The sequence below is a fragment of the Mastigoproctus giganteus genome, chromosome 4, assembly GCF_048544385.1.
Source record: "Mastigoproctus giganteus isolate SK-2022 chromosome 4, ASM4854438v1, whole genome shotgun sequence".
NCBI classification, from domain to species: Eukaryota; Metazoa; Arthropoda; class Arachnida; order Uropygi; family Thelyphonidae; genus Mastigoproctus; species Mastigoproctus giganteus.
The window spans coordinates 12763819-12787662 of NC_143578.1; the positions used below are offsets into that span (position 1 = coordinate 12763819).

At 38.7% G+C, this 23844-nt stretch overlaps 1 protein-coding gene across 2 annotated transcripts in view; it reads left to right on the plus strand.

The window, feature by feature from the left end:
• Positions 1 to 23844, plus strand: part of Zip48C (Zinc/iron regulated transporter-related protein 48C) — a 306574-nt gene that overhangs the window by 181373 nt on the left and 101357 nt on the right. For both annotated transcript variants that reach the window (XM_090371366.1, XM_090371368.1), the window contains one exon: positions 20083 to 20181. In XM_090371366.1, the coding sequence (XP_090227492.1) occupies positions 20083 to 20181 (99 nt within the window). The remainder of the gene's footprint in view (positions 1 to 20082; positions 20182 to 23844) is intronic.

Consider the following 23844-nt stretch of genomic DNA (forward strand, 5'->3'; position numbering starts at 1 on the left):
TATTATTATTATTATTAGCCATATGGGCAAGGAAGCCTGGGGCTTATGCTGCACCAGCAAAAAAAAAAAATTCTCGAGTTACCGAGAGAGAGAGAGAGAGAGAGAAGTAGAAAGGAATCACCAAGAAAGAGAAGAATGTTATCCAGCTCAGGACCCTGGGTTTGCCAAGCTCTTACTCACCAGATGTAAGCCCCTGGGGTTGAATAATATTACAGAAAGTTGAGAAATAGAAAGCATCTTTTTTTTAAATACAAAGATTTATATACAGGGTGTTTCAGTTAAACGTTTCAGAACTTCTAAGAGGGGTAGGGTACATCCTGACAACTCGAAATCATATAGCAATGTGGGGTCGGAAATGCTTTCCTGAAGCGGTGTTGTACACAGAAGCACCATAAAAAGAAAAGAGACCGTAAGTGAGAAATCATTTTAATAATACATGAAAAGAAGCAAAAGGTACATGGATTAAAGTAAGTGTTCGAAGTTTCTTCAACCTCGTATTGCTTTCGCACAGTGGTACCTTGGAAAATGTGCTACAAATCCCCCTTTTCCTGCTGAAGTGTTGTTTTCCGATGAGGCATCCTTCACAAGGGAAGGAATTTTCAACACGCATAACGACCATATCTGGGCGGTCGAGAACCCGCATGCAATACGACGTCGTGCAGCACAGATTCGATTTTCGGTCAATGTATGGGCCGGTATTATGGGAGATCACCTCATCGGACCTTACCTGTTACCGTGTCGTCTAACCGGACCTATCTACTTGATCTTTCTGCAGCAAGTATTGCCACAACTTTTGAGAGATGAACAGATTTCTGCATCGACGCAACAGACAATGTGGTTCCAACACGATGGAGCCCCTGCCCATTATAGCGGAGATGTTCGTAACTACCTGGATGTCACATTTGGTCAACAGTGGATCGGACGTGGTGGTCCCGTGCGTTGGCCTGCTCGGTCACCCGACCTATCATGTCTTGATTTTTATTTCTGGGGTCATATGAAATCGCTAGTTTATGACACCCCTGTTGACAATGCTGAGGAGCTGGTTGCAAGAATCGCAGTAGCTGCCGAAGAAATTCGAAATTCGCCTGGAGTATTCCAGAATGTTCGGATGTCCATGCGTCGGAGATGTGAGGTGTGCATTGTAGCCCGTGGAAGAAACTTCGAACACTTACTTTAATCCATGTACCTTTTGCTTCTTTTCATGTATTATTAAAATGATTTCTCACTTACGGTCTCTTTTCTTTTTATGGTGCTTCTGTGTACAACACCGCTTCAGGAAAGCATTTCCGACCCCACATTGCTATATGATTTCGAGTTGTCAGGATGTACCCTACCCCTCTTAGAAGTTCTGAAACGTTTAACTGAAACACCCTGTATAAATTTTTTAGATTAAGCAAAGGTGCTCGCAAACACCCATTTCACGATTGGTCACGAGCAAAATTTATTTTTTAAAGGGCACAATGGTGCTCCCCATTATCTCCTTACCAATTTTTTATTGAAAAGGAGATAATGGGGAGATAGGAAGAGAGTTGGATAAAAGAGGTAGAGAACAGAGGAGGAAGTAGTTGACACACTCGCCTGATTTAAATGGGGAGACAGGGGACCCCTGGTACAGATTGCCCATCCTGGTCCAGAGGGTGGGAGTTGAAAGTGGGTGGTGCTGTGAACCACCAGGCAAAAGGGGGTAGGGCCACACATGGGGAGAAGGGGATTGGGAGAAGGAGACTGAACCACCCCAGGTGGTAGGAATAAAAGAATATAGGGAAAGAGATTCCTATGGTGGTGCATGCTTTTTGCAGCTCTGTCCCACACTCACCTGGGAGTTACCCTAATGGCCAATGTCAGCATCCCACACCATGCTAGCTAGGAAAAGCTACAGCATGGTGTCAGCTTGGATAACCCTGAGGGCCTGCATAGCCATCAGTCTGTCTGGTGAAGAGGCTACGGTAGAACATGCGATTAATAATAACTTTCATTCATTCAACATTCACACAATTATACTTTTTATAGTTTTTCTTACACTTTCTATTTTCTTTTACATATTAGATTAGATATCGATCAGTGCAGTTCAACAGTGGGTTGGGGATCTCTAGTATGGCCTTGGGTTCGTACTTGAAATGCAGTACACTTTCTTTGATCAACTGATCAGTCTTTTACATAGAAAATATTTGACTTACTCCATCATACCTCTACATATTATGTAGAAAAGCGTGCGCAGATTGGCGAGCAGAGGGCAGAGCCTCCTAGTGTAATATTAATTTTGGATTTTCGTATCTATGTAATAATTTACTTAAGTCTCCTTCGGGAACTCTCTTTGAACTTGAATAACGCAAAGACTAAACAGGATTTTGACCTGATTCCTTTTTTGCATTAGGTTTTATCCAGTAATAATTTATACAATATTATTTTTTGTCCTGGCTCTTTTAGAGTTGAGAGGATCACACCAAATTATTTAATGCTCTTACATTCCTTTAACTCTTGTAGCTCCTTTTCTGTTTGCATCTCCAATACCATACAATTATTCCTAACCTTCCAAAGCCTCCTAATCCTAATTTTCGTTAAGCTGCTTTTTAGCTCTTTAGTTACTTTTAAATGCAACTCATCATTATTTTTCAATCTTGATCCACCAGCTGCTTTCACTATCAGAATATGTCCTCCTGTCACTATTAGTATCTTTATAGTTCTTCAATTATGTGTTTGTATTTCTCCAATTTCACCTCCAGGGAATGTAATGCTATCCTTTAAGCATTTATTTTCTGCTCCCACCAAGGAAGCATTAAACAATTCCTTAGTAAGCCAGTCTTCGTTGATCTGCAGCTTCCTCAGTTGTTTCACATTGATATCTAGTACCCTCTCTAAGCCACTGACCTCCTTTAGGCATTCATTTTCAATGCCAACATCATGTAGGGCACTTTCAAGTATGCACCATCGTTAAATCCCATCCTCATACCCACACCTTTTTTCTCCTGAAAAAGAAATTCTTCCAAGTCCTTGTGCAGGCAGAAAGAAAGCTCACTAAACATTTTTAAAAGATATTTTCTCAGCTAAATCTACAGGTTCTCTCGCATGATACAGATAAAATTCCTCTTGATCTAGCACACTCTGTGTTCCATCGCATGGAGACACACCAAGGGAAACAAGTGGTATTCATTTCATTGACTTCTCCAAATTCCTATTTGCCTTGGCTAAGTCAAGATCCTTCTTAAGGCACCAGTTTTGATGAGCCCTGCAGTGGTTTGGGGTTAGAAATGTTTTCACCTGTGGTCACAGCAACCTCAAGAAACATTAGCATTAGTAAAGGGATATGATGTAAGAAAGAAAGCTTATACAGCATCAGCCAAAAAAGAAAAAAAAAAAGCAAAAAACATTCTCATTTTACCCATCCACTCACTCCAAATGTTTGTCTAGTTCTGCCTTGAATCTATTTAAGCTATCAACTTCTACAACTACAGATGGAAGTTTGTTCCAGCAATCAACCACTCGCTGGCTAAAGGCAGCGAGTGGTTGATTGCTGGAACAACCACTCGCTGGCTAACGGCAAACTTCTGCACATCTATCCTACAACTGTCTTTTGTCAATTTGAATTTATGCTGTCTGAGGCAATTATTCTGAGCAAGAGGAAGAATCCCATCAGCATTGAGCATGCTCAATCCATTCAAGGCCTTATACACCTCAATCAGATCACCTTGCAGGTGCCTAGTCTTCAGACACTGTAATTTGCAAAACTTAAGCCTTTCTTCATAAGAGCAACCCTTTGTTTCATTCATTAATCTTGTTGCCCTTCTCTGTACTCGTTCAGCAGCTCTACATCCTTCTTGAAACGAGGCCTCTAGATCTGTATACCTTGGTCAGGCCTCAAGGTGTGGCCTGACCATTGCCTTATATAAGGGGATAATCACCTCCTTATACTTACTTACTTACTCCACAGCACTACGGTCCTTGTAGAACCTTGGCCTCCTCAATGATTTTTCTCCAGCTGTCTCTTTCCTTGGCCATTGTTGTCCATCATCTCACCCTAAGCTGTCGTAGGTCGTTCTCTATGTCGTCCACCCACCTCCTTCTCAGTCTTCCTCCCAGTTGCCCTTCTATTGCTTTCCATGGCCATCTGTTTCCCTCCATTCGTATCACTTGGCCTGCCCATTTAAGTCGAGTTCTTTATCACTCCCACGGTATCTGGTTTGCCACACAATTCCTTCAGCTCTTAGTTTGTCCTTATTTTCCACTCTTTCCCGGCTTTTACCGGGCCAGAGATTTTCCTTAATATCTTTCTTTCATTTAAAGATTTTTCGTCCTTTTTATAAAGCACCCAAGTTTCACTAGCATAAATCACAATAAGTTTTACCACTGTTTTATATAACACTAATTTTGTTCTTCTAGAGAGCAGCTTTGATTGAAAGTGTTTCTGCAGGGAAAAGTAGCATCTATTACCAGCATTAAGATGAGTCTGGATTTCTGGGGTGTTACTACTGTCAGGTTGAATCATAGCTCCCAGATATTTGAAGGATTCTGTTCTGTTGAAATTATGCTTTGCTGTTTGCCAGATCTGTTGGGTACTCTGGCTCTCCTTCCTACTTGTAATCATAAACCCTTTCTGCTTCTTTCTCAAACCCTTCAAAAGCTGTCCTCAGAATACGTGGATTTCTTTAAGTCATCACTACATCATCTGCATAGGCTAAGTGCTGGTAGAGTCTGTTATATATGATCCCATTGGAGGTGGCTGATACTTTCCTCATAATCCTCTCCAACACCAAGTTAAAAAGGACAGGTGATAAAGGGTCCCCCCATCTCAGCCCTCTCCTCACTTCGAAGGACTCAGAGAGATTCCTTACACCTTGCACTTGCTTCCAGCATGACGAAGATCATGCTGGAAGCAAGTGCCATGCTGAAATCAATCAAGAGATGGTGCAGATCTACATTATATTCGTAGCACTTCTCCAAGATCTGTCTGAAGGTGGAGATATGGTCAACAGTCGACCTCTCTGCACAGAACCACTTTAATATTCACCAACTATACCTTCTGCTAGACTTGCTATTCTTCTAGTCAGGATGAAGGATAAAATCTTATATGTTGTACTAAGTAGGGCAACTCCTTTGTAGTTTCCGCACATTAGTTTATCTCACTTCTTGTGGATTGGGATGATTATCACTGTCTTCCAGTCATTTGGCAATTCTTCTCTTTCCCATATGTCCGATATAAGCTGATGTAATTTTTGGATCAGTTTCTCGCCACCTACCTTTATGCATTCTGCTGGGATGTTATCTTCTCCGGATGCTTTGTTATTTTTTAGCCTTTTGGACTGCATCCTATACCTCTTCTATTGTTGGGTCCAAGATACCTTCAACATTATCTGTTTCTTCTTTCTCTTCTACAGTTTCTTCTGGGCATGCCTGTTCTTTATCAAGTAAGGAATTAAAATGCTCCTTCCAAACTTCTGTGATCTCCACTATTTCTCCTTTCTTATTCTTACACAGGTTAAGATGAGGCTGGAAACCTTTTTTTACGTTTACTACTTCTTTATAGAATTTCTTGATCTGCCCTCTGTTGTATTCTTCTTGCATTTTTTCTATTCTCTTCTTTTCCCATTCTCTTTTCTTTTGTCTACATACTGACGTTGCTTCGGCTCTTTTGACCCTGTAATCCTCAGTATTCTTTCTAGTTCCTCTCTGTAACATTTTCTTCCAGGATCTTCTCACAGTCGTGATCGATCCAGTCATTTCTCACTCTTTTTTTGTTCCACTCCAAGTGCTTCTCCTGCTGCTACACTCAGTGCTTCCTTAATATCTTCCCATTTTTTTATTGATGTGTTCACCATCCTGTTGTTGGTGTTTCTCCAGTTGTTCCTTCACTTTCATTCTAAATCTTTCTCTAGTATCTTCATCTTCTTTAAGCTTATCTTATTGATATCTTTTCTTTGTTGTCTCTCCTTTCCCTCTTATATACCTTTTGAAGCCTATTTTTCAGACGGCACCATACCATAAAATGGTCTGAATCGCAATTCCCCCTCCTCCGTAACTCGTCACGTCCATTACATCTGTAGCATGATGGGTATTAATGAGGATGTGATCTATTTGATTACATGCGACACCATCAGGTGCTATCCAAGTTTCTTTGTGGATATTCTTATATGAAAAATTTGTGCTACCAATGCTCAAGCCTTGCCCTCTTGCAAAGTCTATCCCCGTTTTCATTACTTGTTTCATGTAAGCTGTTTCTTCCTGTAGTTGGTATGTGCACTTCCTCTCTCCCTACTTTGGCATTCAAATTTCCAAGGATGAGTTTAATATCGTGTCTTGGGGCCTCATCTAATGTTCTCCCCTGTGCTTGTAAAAGGCATCCTTTGCTTCATCCTCTGCATCTTGTGTCGGAGCATGTACACTGATCATGAATGTGTTAAAAAAAGACCCCTCTAAGACTTAGAGTTTTTTTTTTTTTTTTTATGTGAACCCCAAACACGAGAGGTATTAGAACCTATAGTACTTAGTACCGTGCTTGGGTTGGAGATTGAGAAGACGAAAGAAGATATTTGTTGACATTGGACTTGAACTTCTGTAGATTGTAATTTTCAGGAAATACATATGAAGGAAGGTTGTTCCAGAAAACGGCAGTTGAATGAATAAATGAGGAAGATGAAAAGTTGGTTCTGTGGGTTTGAAGTTGGACAGTAAATGGATGTTGGCTGGTGGCGGCACGTGTTCGGACTGTTTTGAAAGAGAGAGCGGGAATTATAGAAGCTAATTCAGAAGAACAGTGCCCATGGAAGTATCTGTAGAAGAGGCATGCAGCAGAAACAGTGCGTCTATGAGACAGCGAATGGAGAGACTCTGTTAGAGATGAATCATTAATTAACCTAACTGCCCTCTTCTGAATGGAATCAAGAAGCCTGAGAGAGGTTTTGGGGGCACCACCCCAGATGTGGGAACAATATTCCATGGCAGGGCGGATTTGCGATTTATACAGAGTGAGCAGCTGTTTGGAAGAAAAGTAACGCCGAGAGCGAAAGAGAAAACCAAGTTTTTTAGATGCAGAGGAAGCAATATTTGTAATGTGCTTGTGCCAAGAGAGATTAGAAGTCAGGGTAATCCCCAAAAGAGATATATCCTTTTGCCTAGAAATTGGAGTGTCACTAAAGATAAGCATAGGAGCAGAAGAATCCTTTTTTGCGAGATATGAGACAAGACTGAGTTTTAGAAGGGTTGAAATCAACTAAGTTGTCTTTGCCCCACTGGAGAATTACCTGAAGATCGGGATTTAAGGAATTGGTAGCAGATTTTCGAGAGGTTGAAGCTGATTGAGCAGGACAAGGTTTCTCAAAATGGAAAGTTGAATGCAATGTGCTATCATCGGCAAAACTATGGATAGGATTTCCAGTCAATGGAAGAAGGTCATTGATATACAAGAGGAAAAGAGTGGGGGAAAGAACTGAACCTTGGGGGACACCGGCATTAGTGGAGAAGTTAGAAGACAGAGAGCCATCAACCATCACCCTCAGTGAGCTATCAGAGAGAAAACTGGATAACCAATTACTAAAAACAGTTGGCAAACCATAAGATGGAAGCTTGTTTAGAAGACCTTTATGCCAAACACGATCAAAAGCCTTTGAGATGTCAAGAGCAACTACTTGTGTTTCACCGAACCTTTCCTTTGAATTAGTCTATAAATCGGTAACATAAGCCAGAATATCACCAGTGGATCGACACTGACGGAATCCATACTGGTGATCGTTGATCAGACGGAAGGTTTCTAGGTAGTTTAAGAGTTGGCGGTTAATTGATTTCTCCATTACTTTAGAAAGAGTAGAAGTAATTGCAATGGGACGATAATTGGATGGGAGGGATTTGTCACCCTTTTTAGGAACTGGCTGGATATGAGCAAATTTCCAAGCAGAAGGAAAAACACCTTTAGAATAAGAAAGTGAAAAAAGGCGGCAAAGAATAGGAGTAAGTTCAGGAGCACAGGTTTTGAGAACAAGTGGAGAAATACCATCAGGACCTGGAGCTTTCTTAGCATCGAGATTCATCAAAATCCTTCTGATATCCTTTTGACGGAAGACCACAGGAGGCATTGAATGGAGTGTGTTGGGAATGGTGGGAGGTGTTTTACCAAGATCATTAATACATGAGCTGGAAGAAAAATGGGATGCTAGCAGGTCAGCTTTATCCTTGGCTGAAGTGACAACAGAACCATCTGGTTTGGACAGAGGTGGGAGCAGAGATGGGCAAAAGTTGCGGCCAATAGCTTTGGCAAGAGACCAGAATGCTCAGCTACCATTAGGGCAAGAAGCAAGTTTTCTACTCTTAGCCTGTTCAAACTCTAGTTTGGACTGATTAATAACTGCTTTACAATTGTTGCGAGCTTTGGTGTAAGCAGAAAATGAAACTGAAGAATTAGAAACAAGCCAATTACGATATGCAACATTCTTCTCTTGGACAGCCTTAGCACATTTATTGGAAAACCAAGGTTTAGATAAAGGACGAGATTTTAAAGTGGAGTGTGGGATAAAGGATTCCATTCCTGCAAGAATAATTTCACTGACACGATCTGAGCAAACGTTGACATCAGAACTTTTGAAACAGTAATCTGACCAAGGAAAAGAAGAAAAGAAGTCTCGCAGGTCATCCCATTTTGCATTCTTGTAATGCCAAACAACACGAGGTTGGGAATAGCCATGAGATAAAGGTTCCATTGGAGAAGAGACAATCACCAAGTTGTGATCTGAAGTGCCTAAAGGAGCTCTCACTTCGACCGTGTACTTAGAAGGGTTGTTTGTGAGAAAAAGATCAAGCGTATTGGCTGTATGATTAGGATTGTCCGGTATTCTTGTAGGTAAATGAACAATCTGTGCTAGGTCATTAGTAATTGCAAAAGCCTCAGCATCTCGACCTGCTGGGTCGGTGTTACTAGAAAACCGAAGCCAGCTGGGGTTGTGAACATTAAAATCACCAAGGAAAATTACCTCACTGTTAGGAGAGTTGGACTGGACAAAGTCAAGTTGCAACGAGAGGAAGTCAAAGAGCTCCAAGTGATTAGTCGAATTGGGAGAACGGTAGAGACAACAGATGAATTTGTCACAATGAGGTAGAGAGATTTTAAGCCAGAAAAGATCAAAGAGAGGAGATTCCAAATTGCCAAGTCTCTGACAGGGAATATCAGAACGGACATATGCACAAGTACCACCTTTGAGGCGAAAGGAATCGTACAGCGAATAATTTGGGCATCTGAGATGAGCAGTAGTTGAATCAACCGATAACTGAGATTCTGTCAGAAAAAGTACATGAGGTTTGGCAGACTGCAAGTGGAAATGGACATCATTGAGATTAGAATTGAGACCACGTATATTTGTGAAATGAATTAGGAAGTCCTTTGGAGGTTTAGATCTTTTTGCAGATAAGCTTGCTCTATTAGTTTGACAATTCATGGTGTATTCAATAGTAAGAAAAAGTGGGTGGGACATGCTGTATGAAGTAATGAAATTTTTGGATATGGCGTACATGTGGTAAGAATATACCCAGATCCTTGACATAACGTGGCCTCGACAATGCTCCCCGCATACACACTACTCGGACTCCCTCCAGTCACTATCTGGCAGAGTAGAGGTAGCAAGATTATACACTAGCTGATCCGGAAGCCTCCTAGAGAGTTACCAATAGGTCCGGTCCGGTGTACTAACTAGCGGCCGGCCTGCGAAAACCGTTTTAGAGCTGTACCCTCGAAATGTAAGGAATATTGGATCTCGCCACAACGTTCATCATAACCTCAAAAGTCATCAATCATACTGCATGATGGAAGAGATAGGGAAGGGTTGACTGGAACTTAGCTCTAGAGACTAAACATGGGTTCCACCACTTCAAGCCTCCAATAAGCAAAGAGGTGGTATTTCACCGGTTGATAAGAGTCATCTTCCACCTAGTACTGCCTGGTAACATAGAGGGGCTGCGTTCCTCCATGTGGTGTGGGCGCCAGGTTCACACCTGGGTGGTCACCCACCATGTACCCACCATGTCACCCAGGATTACTAACAGTCCCACCATCGTGAAGGTGCAAGCAGAGGATTTGGCTGTCACAGACCGTCCGGACTTCGCCGAAATTGGGTCCACTTGACTTGAGTGTCACCCGAATATCAGTTCCATCAGCGTTTTAGACTCCCAGGTAGCAAGTACAGCTTGTCTGGCATATCTGAGAGAATGTCTGTGACAACCTCAAGGACCAGAGTACATATTCTTTCATTGATTACACTGTAAGTTATCATTCGTGCTTTAGTGTCCTTCTTAATCATAAAGCTTGTTTTCAAAATGTTGTCTCTGCTTCCACCATTTAATAGGGTGTAGTCTTGGAGGACTATAATTTCTAAGTTTCCCCATCTTACCTCTTATAATGCTGCTACACCTATAACTCTTCAATTCTTTCTCCAATTTCCTGCTTGTTCCTGGTTGGTACAAACTTCGGACGTTCCACATAGCTAAAAAAATCTCTTTAATCCTTTTGGCATGCTTGGGTTGAATTCCATTTGAGACAGTCCAGCTATTTCTTTGAGGTTTCGTAACATTATGTTTATTTTCTGGGGTTGGTTTGTTAGCCCCACCCAAACCTCCAACCTGGAGGACCAGGATATCTCTCTTAGTCTGAGTCATCACCTGTAACCTATCCGGCATGGAACACCCTGGTGGTAGTAAGGATACTTCCATTTTAGCTGACAGGATCATTTGGCCTCACAAGCCCCACTACTACGACAAAGAGGAGATACCTTCGGGAGGGGGATCACCTCCTTATCCCTGCTAGAAAAGTTCCTGTGTATCATTGACAACACACCGTGAGCTACTCTTGCAGACTGTCTGCACTGCTAAGAAAATTTCATATCTGCCTGCACAATTATACCCAGGTCCTTTTCATTCTCTACTATTGTCAGCGTAGTACCACAGAGTTGATACGTTGCTCTGGGGTTGCTGTTTCCCATATGCAGTACTTTACATTTGTCCATGTTAAACTTCAGTTGCCACCTCTCAGCCCATCTGCTCAACTTTTCTAGATCCTGTTGCATCACCATACTGTCATTAGTGTCATTGACAACCTTGCCGACCTTCATATTGTCTGCAAACTTGGACATTAAGCCTGATATACCATCATCAGTATCATTAATAAATACAGAAAACAACAATGGACCCAGCAATGAACCCTTGTGGACTCCACTAATAACATTAGTCCACAAAGAGCAGTGTCCATTGATTACCACTCTCTGTCTTCTCCCAATCAACTGTCCCTTTATCATAGCAGCAATTGCCTCCAGTGCCACACTGCTCCAATTTGTGTAGCAGCCTTCCATGTGCAACAGTATCAAAAGCCTTTCTAAGATTCAAATATAGGATATCAAAATTATTCTTTGCATTCAATTCCTTTGTGACCACATCATAGTATCCAATCAAATTGGTCAAACAAGACTTCCCCTTAACAAACCCATGCTGAATCTGAGCTATAACTGAAGTCTTGTCTAGATGATTCTGTAGTGCTTTTTTAACCAGTGCTTCCATTAATTTCCCTGGAACAGATGTTAAACTAACAGGTCTGTAATTACTTGTCGCCCTTTGATCCTCCTTTGTGAATTAATGTCAGGTTTGCACATCCCTAGTCCATGGGTACCTCCACCGAGTCCTAGGAAGCTCTCATAGTTATGGCTAAGGATTTGCTTACTTCCTTTGCTGCCTCCTTTAATATAACTGGATAGACCCATCCACCCAGATGCCTTTCTTATGTTTATCTTCAACGATTTCTCCTCCACTTTACTCCCAGTTATTTCAAGATTCTGTAGCTTACTGCTAGAGTTGAATACACCTCTGGCATTCCCCTCGCTGAATAACTCCTCATGTGTGAATGTCGATGCAAAATATTCATTTAGTTTGTTAGCTACTGAGCAGGATCATCAACAGATGAACCATCGATATCAAGTGGACCAATCTGATTCATCCCCTTCCTTCTAGAGTTTACATAAATAAAGAACTCTTTCCTGTTTTTCTTTGCATCCCTTGCCAAAGATTTCTCATAATCTGCCTTCGCCTGCCTAACCTCCTTTGTAACTTGGTTACAGATCAACTTATGTCTATCATAGGCTTCTGTGTCATGTGTTAATTTATTTGTATCCCATGCATTTTTCTTCTCTGCCATATGTCTCATTAGTTCATCTGACATCCATTTAGGCCTAAACCTTGAACAATATTTCTTAGTTGGTATGTAAAGCCTTGTAGCTTTCAAGATAAGATCTTTGAATGCTTCCCATTTTGAATTTGTTGTTGGTAACATCATCAGTTGGTCCCACTGTATAGAATTTAAATACTGTCTCAGACCATCGTAGTCGCCTTTACGAAAACAATAACCCTTCCCTTTACCCCTGATCGTAGTTACCTCTTTGAGTAAATCCCACTTCAGCCCACTGTGATCACTTCCACCTAGTGGTTCCTTTATCTGCAGATTCTTAATGCACGAAGAATCACTACTGATAATCAAATCAAGAGTATTACTCCCTCTAGTTGCCTCCCGAACATGCTGATGTAGAAAACAATCATCCACTAAATCCACAAAAACCTTGCTAGTGTGTGAGTGGCCAACCCACAAATTCCAGTCATTATCTGGGAAATTAAAATCCCCTATTATAAGACATGGAACAGGTGACATGGAAGCCTATGATACATATAAGCTGGTCTGTAACCAAGTCGCAAATGTAAATTATGAGAAATCTTTGGCAAAGGAAGCAAAGAAAAACAGCAAAGAGTTCTTTAGTTATGTAAACCTTAAAAGGAAGGGGATGAATCAGATTGGTCCACTTGATATCAGTAATTCAGCTGTTGATGATCCTGTTCAGGAAGCTAACAAACTAAATGAGTATTTTGCAGCTACATTTACACATGAGGAGTTATTCAGGAAGCAGAATGCCAGAGGTAAATTAAACTCTGGCGGTGAGCTATACGATTTCGTAATAACTAAGATTCAGAAGGAGGAGAAATTGGTGAAGATATATCTAAGAAAAGCACCTGGGGTGGATGGGCCTATCCAGTTATATTAAAGGAGGCAGCAAAGGAAGTAAGCAAACCCCTAGCCATAATGCTGAGAGCTTCCTTGGACTCGGGACGGTACCCATAGACTGGAGATGTGCAAATGTGACCCCAATTCACAAAGGACAATTAAAGGGCTACACAAGTAATTACAGACCTGTTAGTTTAACTTCTCTTCCAGGGAAATTAATGGAGACACTGGTTAATGAAGCATTGTAGGATTATCATGGCAAGCCTTCTGTTATAGCTCGGACACAGCATAGGTTTGTTAAGGGCAAGTCTTGTCTGACCAATTTAATTGGATACTATGATGTCGTCACAAAGGAACTGGATGCAAAGAATAATTTTGATATCATAATATTTGGATCTTATAAACGCTTTTGATACTGTTGCACATGGAAGGCTGCTGCTATAGATATAGGGCTGGTTGAGTGGGAGAAGACAGAGAGTGGTAATCAATGGACACTGCTCTTAGTGGACTAATTTTGTTAGTGGAGTCTCCCAGGGTTCCCAGTTGGGTCCATTGTTGTTTTCTGTATTTATAAATGATACTGATGATAGTATATCAAGCTTAATGTCTAATTTGCAGACGATACGAAGGTCGGAAGGGTTGTTAATGACACTAATGACAGTACACTGCTGCAAGAGGATCTAGAAAGGTTGAGTGTTGGCGACTGAAGGTTAACATTGAAAAATGTAAAGTACAGTACTGCATATGGGAAGCAGTAACCCCAGAGTAACATATCAACTGTGTGGTGCTACACTGACAGTGGTAGAGAATGAAAAGGACTTTGGGATAATTGTGCAGGCAGATATGAAATTTTCTGAGCAGTGCAGACAGTCTGCAAGAGTACTCATGGTGTCTTGTCAGTGATATGCAGGAATTTTTCTAGCAGGGATAAGGAGGTGATTATCCCCTTGTATAAGGGAATGGTCAGGCCACACCTTGAGTACTGTATACAGGTCTGGAGGCCTCATTTTAAGAAGGATGTAGAGCTGCTGGAATGAGTGCAGAGAAGGGCAGGAAGATTAGTGAATGAAACAAAGGGTTCCTCTTACGAAGAAAAGCTTAAGTTTTGCAAATTAGTTTCTGGAGACTTGTGCACCTGCGAAGTAATCTGATAGAGGTGTATAAACCCTTGAATGGTTTGAGCATGCTCAATGCTGGAGGGATTCTTTCTCAGAATAATCACCTCAGAGGGCATAAATTCAAATTGAGGAAAGACAGTTGTAGGATAGAGATGCGGAAGTTTTAGCCAGTGAGTTGTTGATTGCTGGAACAAACTTCCATTTGTCGTAGAATTTGATGGCTTGAATAGACTCGAGGCAGAACTAGACAAACATTTGGAGCGAGTGGATGGGTGAAATGAGAAGGGATTTTTTTTTTTTTTTTTTTTGGCTGATGCTATATAAGCTTGCTTTCTTGCATCATCTGCCTTTACTAATGCTAATGTCCATCATCAAGGTCATTCTGTACAATCATTTCATGCTTTCAGTCACCCCCTGCTCCATTGGTTGTACCAGTGGTGTGACGTTGGGTGGAAGATAAATGGTGACAATATCACCATTTTCTACAGATAGTTTTTCCAATGGAGGATGGATTGAAGTGTTATCTAATAACAAAATTGCTTTGTGGGGGAGACATTTATGAGGCATAAATTTTTTAATGAGTGGAAAGAATTTATATGTCTACCACTTTTCGAATTTATCCCTAGTTATCCATGCAGATCGGTGATTATAATAATCTGTTGGAATATTAGTCGTGTCCTTTAAACTAGGAGATTTTGAGTTTCCCACTACGATTAATTTTAATTTTTCATCCCCTGAAGCGTTTGCACATCATAAAGTTATTATCCTGTCTTTGCTAAGTTTTTTCCCTGGTGCATTTCTTTCTTCTACAGATGCCAACGTGCGATTGGGCATTGCTCACCAATAAAGTCCCGTCTCATCTGTGTTGTAAATTTGCGATGGAACAAGACCCTTTTCTTTAATAATCATAGCTAATTCATCACATAATAAAGTTGCTCCCACGTTATCTGCACTGCACTTTTCACCCTATATCTCTAACTCGCTTATACCATGCCTGTCTTTAAATCATTTCAATCAGCCAGATGAAAATGTAGGTGTTCCAGGCATTTCTAATTTGTCAAAAAAATATTTTTCCTTGCTTAAAATTCAGTCCAGATATTGGAGTTCCTTCAGCTCTTTGTTGTGAGAAACACTTTATCATTACACTTTCGTGTTGTCATTTGTAGCAACTTTGAGCAATTTTCTTTGTGAAACACAATCAGATGTTGCATTTAGAAACCAATTTATCTATATTGGACTGGTTTTTAATGATGTCCTGTACAGTTTACTGGCCAGTTCCAAATTCGTCTGCAAGCTTTGAAATACCTTTTTCACCTTTTTCACGTCTTTTCAATTTCAAGTTTCTTTTCCACTGTAAAAACAACTCATTTTCGTTTACCTGACATTTTTAGTGGTTGAAGTGTGAGATAAATATTATGTACAAACATAGCAAGCACAGGAACAATTACACCACGTGTTTAGTAGACAAATGCAAATAGATTACATTTGTATGTTATTTGGCGTTAGAAATGCAGCAGGTGTTTCAAGACACTTGACTGCGGATCTGTGGTGTAAAAACATCTGATGTGATTTACCACGTGGCAAAATGAGAGATGCAACAGTGACTTCTTATATATACTTTACGAATCCACTCACACAGATAAATAATATTCTTTAAATGTCTGTTAAAAATAAAACTGCATACATACAGAGGACCACGGTTAATCTGACACTACAGATAATTGAACCCCAGGTAACTGACAATTTTACTGTACTCAAAATTTATTTTCAAAAATTTTAGAAGTTGTCTGTTTAATTATATGTGCTGGATTCAGATTTTCTTTCTACATCATGACCCTTTTAAAAGCATTGCACTTGAGCAGATTTAATTCTGCACAGTTTTCTAGTGTTCCTATTGCAATGAAAGGCAACTAAATATTCTGAAATTTTTTTACAGTAAAAAAAAATAATAAGTGGTGGAATGATCAAAACAAAACCAAATGAAGACAACCACGTGACATTGCACTTATATAAGTAGCTTTGTTTATCCGAGCATATTTTTGTCTCTGTTTAGGGTACTATAGTGTACATTGGTTTTTCTAGTAGCGTGTGTGTTCACTATAAGAAACTGACAACTGTTTAATTTTGTTTTACAAACCCAGAAGTGAAATATTTCTGTTTCCATTTTGGATTTTTCTACTCTTCACTCGGGATGCCTGCCTACTCACCAACTGAAGAGGGGACAATTAACCTTGAAATGGTGCCATTGGTGGCCCTCTGCTGAATATAGGCAACAGTAGTCTTCTCTATTTGGGAAGCATTGCTTATTCCAATTTGCAAAGTTAGGCAACTTTTTGTGAAGGATTTCACAATGTGTATTATATTACATTGCTTTGAATCATAATGATGCTGTCTTTTTTTTTTAGCTTTAAACTTTTTATGATGTTTAGCACATGGAAGGAACTAGAGGAAAATTAATGCAAATCCAAAGTTGCGGTGGAAGAATATACATTTATGACTTTCAGTTTGACTTCCAGCAGTAATATGGCATATATCCTAATAATGATAAGCCTTTTACCAGATGTGTGGTAAAGTGTATGTGTATCATTGGCGAATCTTCTCTTCAATTCATTCGCTTTGATTAGTGGTGGGGTTGGGGGGCTTGCACATCTGTTTCTCAATGTAACTTCGTCAAAAGAGGTCTCTGGTTGTGAGAGGTCCTGCAAATGAGCTAACCACAAAATTGGGCGTATGTACCCTACCCATTGACCTGGAAAGTGGAGTTTCAAAAAACCTTTAAATACCCTTATGGAAGTGAGAGTACTGCACCTTTTTATTGGAACAGCGGATTATTGCTGGGATCATCCTGAGCAATTTGTAGATCTTGTAATTCTCTAGCATGTCTTTGATGCACAGGGCTGGTGATTGTGCTTTGTGTGAAGGATGGACCATACACCATTCTGCAACTTGCAGCACAAGATATGTTAACTTTGGAACTCTCTCTCAGATGTTTTTCAAAACTATGTTGGGTTTTTCACTTTCCCACACTCACATTCCACATCACTGTGCCTGTGATGTGCAATGCCCAACACAAAATGTTTCAGCAATTCTTCATGTTCTGCCATCTTAAGGAAATATGTCCACACAGATTGTGTGATGTGTCATCTTGTCATTAGTCATAATGGCTTTTACCATTTTCTACTGTTGTGGTTTTAGATGCAGCCGCTTACACAGCACTCTTCACACTATTTGATGTGGCGCAGAGTTTTATGCTGGGTTGATTTGTTGATTTTTGTGAACTATAGATGAAACTCCTTACTTACAGTAGGCCTGCTGGTATTCTCACCATAGCACACAGAATATCTGGTAGTTACAGTCTTATGCCAATTGTAGAATGAATGTCTGTTTGGAATTTTTGCTGAGTCTTATAGGAAATTTTCATTTGACTTGCATTGTAGGTATGTTCCTTTCATCCAGAAAATAAAAATGCATTGTAGAAAACGTTTTGCATTTGTAATTATAATTGTACTTTCATGTGGTAAGCGTTTTTTTTTTCTTTCATTTCCTTTTCTTTTTTTGGAATGTATAGTCATCAAAAAAACAAATTTCTGGGTGCATCACTGATTTGGTTTCCATAATGTGTAGTACGATTGAAATATTAGAAACTATAATGTGAAAGCCTTCTCTAGTGGTATGTCTTCATTATTAATATTGCATAAGCAGAATAAAGACTTACTTGGCATTGTCTATATGAAGCAAGAAAGAAAGAATGAATGAATGTAAGCGTTTACTGTTCACTAAAAATGGAAAATAATTATGAACACTAGTATGTACCTAGCTTGGTTTCCTTAGGCATTAAAACTAAGTTCAGACTGTGTAAACAAAGAGTAGGAAATCAGACTGACTTCATCTGTTAGTGATATTTTAAGATGAAACAAAGTATAAATATCTGTGATCAGTGGTGTAACTAGAATTTTTTATCAGCAGGTACATTCACAAAAAAAATGCTAATCTATTATTTTTGTTCTTGTGTTATTTTTGGTTTTAAATAAGATGTGCCCGAATATGATTGTATTACAACAAAATTATATTAAACATGTAAATAACAACAACAAACTATTTTATAAATGATTATTTTATTAATATATTTAGTAGGTAAGTTTAATAATATATTTAGTAGGTAAGTTTAAGTTTTTTTATTCATTACATACATATGATATCATATGTATAAAATATAAGTAATACTTATATAATTACGAAAATAAACGCGTGAAAACAAAAACTGCAAAAATGATACTTAAATAAAATATTACAAGAAAAAAAAACAGTAGATATACAAAAAGTTTTAAAACAGGAAGTTTTAAAGAAATAATTATTTAAAATTTTTATCTTTTTTTCATACTTGAACTTTTCCAGAATTTTATCTTAATTTAACTCTAATGATAAATCTTGCTCAATGCTTAAATGAGCTAAAAAAGATAATCTCTCTTCTCCCATTGTGCTTCAAAGATAATTTTTAATAATTTTCAATTTGTTGAAACTTCTTTCAGCTGATGCACTTATAACAGGGATTGTTAGAAAAATTTTATATAATATTAATAAATTATTATATACTACATTAAAATTATTTACCAAAAGTTAATAAATATAAAACTTAATATTTTTAAAAACATTGAATAAATACTTAAGTAAGTTGTACACTGTATATCGTGGTATTACTTTTTGAAAAATGCATCACAATACTAGATTTTGGCATCAGGGTTACAGCGTACCTACTGAGCTACCAAATCCTGGCTATGCCACTGTCTGTGTTCCATTATTATAGCAAGTAATATTCCATGAAATCAAGTCATAAATGAAGAAGGAAAATCCTGGTTGTTCCTTTGGAACATGTAAACAGAGAAGACACTGATATTATAACAGATTCTTTCAGTGGCAGATGGTTATTTGAAAATAGATGAAGCTGCCAATGATATACTGATAATTGTTAATAAGAAAACAAGAGGAATGATAGTAAACAACATTTTACAAAGGAAACATTTTACAGAATTTGTAGTCAGTTTTTCCCTGATATACTTAAGGCCAAATGATATTTGACCTTGAGTATATTATATTAGGGAATTATCATCTGTGTGGTATTTTTGCCAGTCTTCAGTGATATCATGGGATCAGTGATTCAAGATGAAAAAGACTTTAGGAGTTCCATAACTCCTATGTTTTTTTTTAGAATGTTGTATTTTGAATATTTTTACATTTGGAATATTGTATTCAAATCTGGAAGACACAGCACCTCCAGAGAGTTTTCAGAGGACTGCAAAAGGACTTCATATGGACACCTATTGGTAAGAAGCACTAGTTGCTGTCCATATGGAGAATGTTTTAGATGATGTGGAATGTAAGCTTGGAAACCATTTATCATATGGGGTGTAAGGCACTTAAACAGGGGATTAGGAAAATACATGAGAGCAGTACATTTTTGTTGTTAGGAGAGACAAGGAGCCAGGAGGCACAAATATAAAATCATCAGGACTAAAGTAGTCTGGATCTTACAGGTTTATCTTCTAGTAGCATGTTGATCTCTGGAATAAATTACTTACCCAAGGTCAAGAGTTTTATAACGTTCAACGAAGATTATATGGCCACTTTTTAGTGATGAGGAAAAGGGTGAATGACTAGGGAGGTGGTTTTTTTTTGTTTCTTTTTTTGTTTCTTTTTTTTTTTTTTTTTTTTTTTTTGACAGATAAACTAAAAGTTTGCTTCATTACATCATTATTTAGCCATTCTAATACTAACAATCATTCCGATATTTTAATCTGTTAAATCATTTCTTTTATAGTGTATTTTTTTATTATGATTTCATAACTGACTTATTTATTTTGATGAGGTCAACCCTCAGATACTTAAAAATGAATTAAAAATAAACCTCCTACAAACAAAGGTGATACAATTTTATGGAATTATTATTTTCATCTTTAGGAATTTGGCAATAGGTATTGCAATCCAGAACTTTCCCGAAGGCCTTGCTGTTAGTCTTCCATTGAGGGGTGCTGGAGTGTCAAAATGGAAGAGCTTCTGGTAAGTTTTATTCATTTTGTAATTTATAATAATGAGGTGAAAATATCATGCATATGCATGAAAATGATGAACATATAGTACAAGTATTGTAGGCGAAGGTAAAGAAAGCCTGCACGAGAAGCAAGCAAAAGTTCAATGAAATTTACCGGTAAAAATACTTTACCGTAACGGCATTTGTATTGTTGCTCGCTCAGTAAACATACAGTGGGTGTTATCAGTCAGGAGTAGAAATTGAATCCCATGGGAGATTGAAACCCTCCCAAAAGTGGAGGGGGTAACCTGACCTTTTTTCTTTAGAATCACTAGTGGGTAAATTGTTTATTAAGGGGGAAAAAAAAGGCAAAGGAGAAGCCCACATGAGAAGCATGGCAAACTTCGAAAACGTTTACCGATGAAACTACATTGCGAAAATTTTTTCCGATGCCAGAACTTCCAATATGATTCTGTTCGTGATTCAATTAGGGATTCTAAAGAAAAAAAGGTCAGGTTACACCCCTCCACTTCCGGAGGGTTTCAAGTTCCCATGGGATTCAACTTCTACTCCAGACCGATAACACACACCGTCTATTTACCGAGCAAGCAACAATACAAATGCCATTACGGAAAAGTACTTTTACTGGTAAATTTCATCGAACTTTTGCATGCTTCTCGTGCACGCTTTCTTTACCTTAGCCGTATTGTACTATATACAGGATGTCTTTTTAAAGTTGAATAGTATTATCTTGATTATCAGTTAGGGATCTCACTATATAACCATTCCATGAAAGTATAGCCAACTTTAGATTGTTTAGGTGGTTTTTAAGTTAAATCTTTTATGAATATAGATCAAATTCTCAAGTGTTACAGAGCTGTGATCATTTAAATTTAAGCTTAGGATCACTGCTGAAAGATAAATAAATCAAAGAGATATCATAGTAATTCAAAATAAAAATCATGGAATAAGAGAAAACTTTTGCATTGAACCACAAATGCTGCTGCTTATACGTATGGGGAAATACCGAAAGCCTGGAAATGCACAAGGCAAGTCTTTGCAGCATTTAAAAAATCATGAAATTAATTTTCAGTTCGACTTATTCACAGAGTATAAAAAAATCCTAAAATTGAATTAAAGGCTTGGGGAAAGGGGGTTAGAAAGATATGAATTAATATTGATATATTTACAATTTGTTACAATACATATTTTTACACAAATATGCATTGTTTTTCATTTGTTAATACTCCAGGATTCATTTCTTATTAAACGAAAACAGTGTCTGGAATTAGTCAATAGTTATGTTTGCAGGTTTTAATTTTTGAGCTCTTGAAAAGTACACTTTTGAGATTGTACAATTTTGTGATTGCATTACAGTACCAAACAGGCAACAAGGAATGACCCGGGTACATAGTCAAAGTATCCCATGTACACACAGTATCAATAATGAAGTAACATCATCTATGCCTATGGGTTTGGTTTTATAACCATTTATATAGGAGAGTACTGTATATGCTTAGTTTTCTTTATAGTTTACGGCAACATAATAAAATGTCACAATATAAACTTTTAAAAAGTTTGATTGTAAATGTTGAGAAATCATTACCAATTACCAATGTGCAACACTCCAAATGATTTCAGAAGATCTGTGCATTATTAAGGAAACCATTCAACAAATAATAACCCAGGATTTGAAGAAAACGAAAGTCTGTGCACTGTTTGTTCCACATTTATTAACAGATGATCAATGGCAGGTGCAAGCTGAACTCTATTGAGGCTGCTGAAAGAAAACAACTTCCTGAATTCAGTTGTTACGTGTGATGAGATGTGTTGTTTTCAGTACAACCCTTCAATGAAGTGACTGAGTGCAGAATGGAAGTTGGCAAACTCTCCCAAAGCCAAAAAAGTTCATCATGAAAGGTCAAAAATCAAAACCATGCTTATCACTTTCTACGATAGCAAGAAAATTGTGCACAAAGGGTTTGTGCCCAGTGCCCAAAGTGTTACTGCTGCCTACTATTTGGATGTTTGAAACATTTGTTGCAGCGAATCCATTGTATGCAATCTCAGTATGGAGAAGACAGCAGTTGGTTCCCCTTGCACAACAATGCACCAAGTCACAAGGCTCTCATTGTTTGGAAGTTTTCGGCTAGCAAAAAATTCTGCATAGTGATGCACCCACCGTATTCATCAGACTTAGCCCTGTGCAACTTCTTTTTGTTCTTGAAACTCAAGCACCACTGAAAGGCTGTTATTTTTATGATGTTGACACCATTCAAAGAGTTGTGACAAGAACATTGAACAGTATACCAGTCATGGCTTTCCACCAGGCATTCCAGTCACTTCACGATCATTGCATGCAGTGTGTGGATGTGGGAGGAAGTTACTTTGAATTATCCAAGGTTAATTTCTCATACATGGGGTCATTATTTTTTCTAGCATCAGTCTCATTTTTCAGTTGCCATACTGTACTGTGTAGAACACTGTATATGACAACAATATATATATATTTATCAAAATTTATCCAACATGTTTATCCATAAACCATCAAAACACATATACAGTTTGATGGTTTATGGCCAGAAGTTATATCTTATTTTAACGTATCAAATTATAATTGTGAATAAGGACAAAAAATTACTTAGTTTTGAACAGTTCTCATTGATCCTGCCATTCAGATGCAATAATTAATTATAAATATGTTTGAATTACTAATAGACAATGTTCATCTGAAATTTTCAAGTTAACTTGAACATTTGGCTATTTTAGAAAAGTAAACTTATGAACTGGAAGTGTTGCCGAATTAAAGTGCTGGATATATGTATTTAACATTTTTTTGATACAAAAATCACCTAATTAACAAAATTGTGAAGTTTGGTCATTGTTTTGTGGAACTTCCTATTGCAATCACACACACACCAAAAAAAAAAAAAAAAACTTCATTGAGAAATACCACTGAAAAGCATAGTAATCAATTGATGCTATTATTAACATCTGGTACTGAGCTCCATTAATTAGTGTTACCCTTGTTCTTCAGATGGGAAAGGCAGCGGATTTATGTGAGTTTGACAAAGGCCAAATTGTAATGGCCAGACAACTGGGTCAGAGCATATCCAAAATGGCACAGCTAGTGGGGTGCTCACAGTCAGCCGTGGTTGATACCTACTGAAAGTGGTCCAAGGAGGGGAAACCCACAAACCGCCGCTGGCAAAGTGTTGGATGACTCCAGCTCATCAATGCTTGAGGTGAGTGAAGGCTCTCTTGGATGGTATGTGGCAACAGAAGGGCGACTGGGGCGCAACTTGCCAGTAATTGGAATGCTGGTGCTGGGCGTAATGTGTCACAACACGCAGTACATCGAACCCTGCTGAAAATGGGGCTGCGTAGCCACAGGCCACTCCAAGTGCCCATTCTAACCATGGTTCACTGGCAACAGCACCTACAATGGGCACGCGAGCATCGAAACTGGACCTTGAGTGATTGGAAGAAGGTTGTCTGGTCTGATGAATCACATTTCCTGTTGCACCATGTGGACAGCTGGGTACGTGTGCATCGTTTACCTTTGGAAGTGATGGTACCTGGATGCACTGTGGGACGAAAACAAGCTGGTGGTAGCGGTGTCATGCTTTGGGCGATGTTCTGCTGAGATACCTTGGGTCCAGTCATCCACGTGCCAGGCACTCTGACATCTA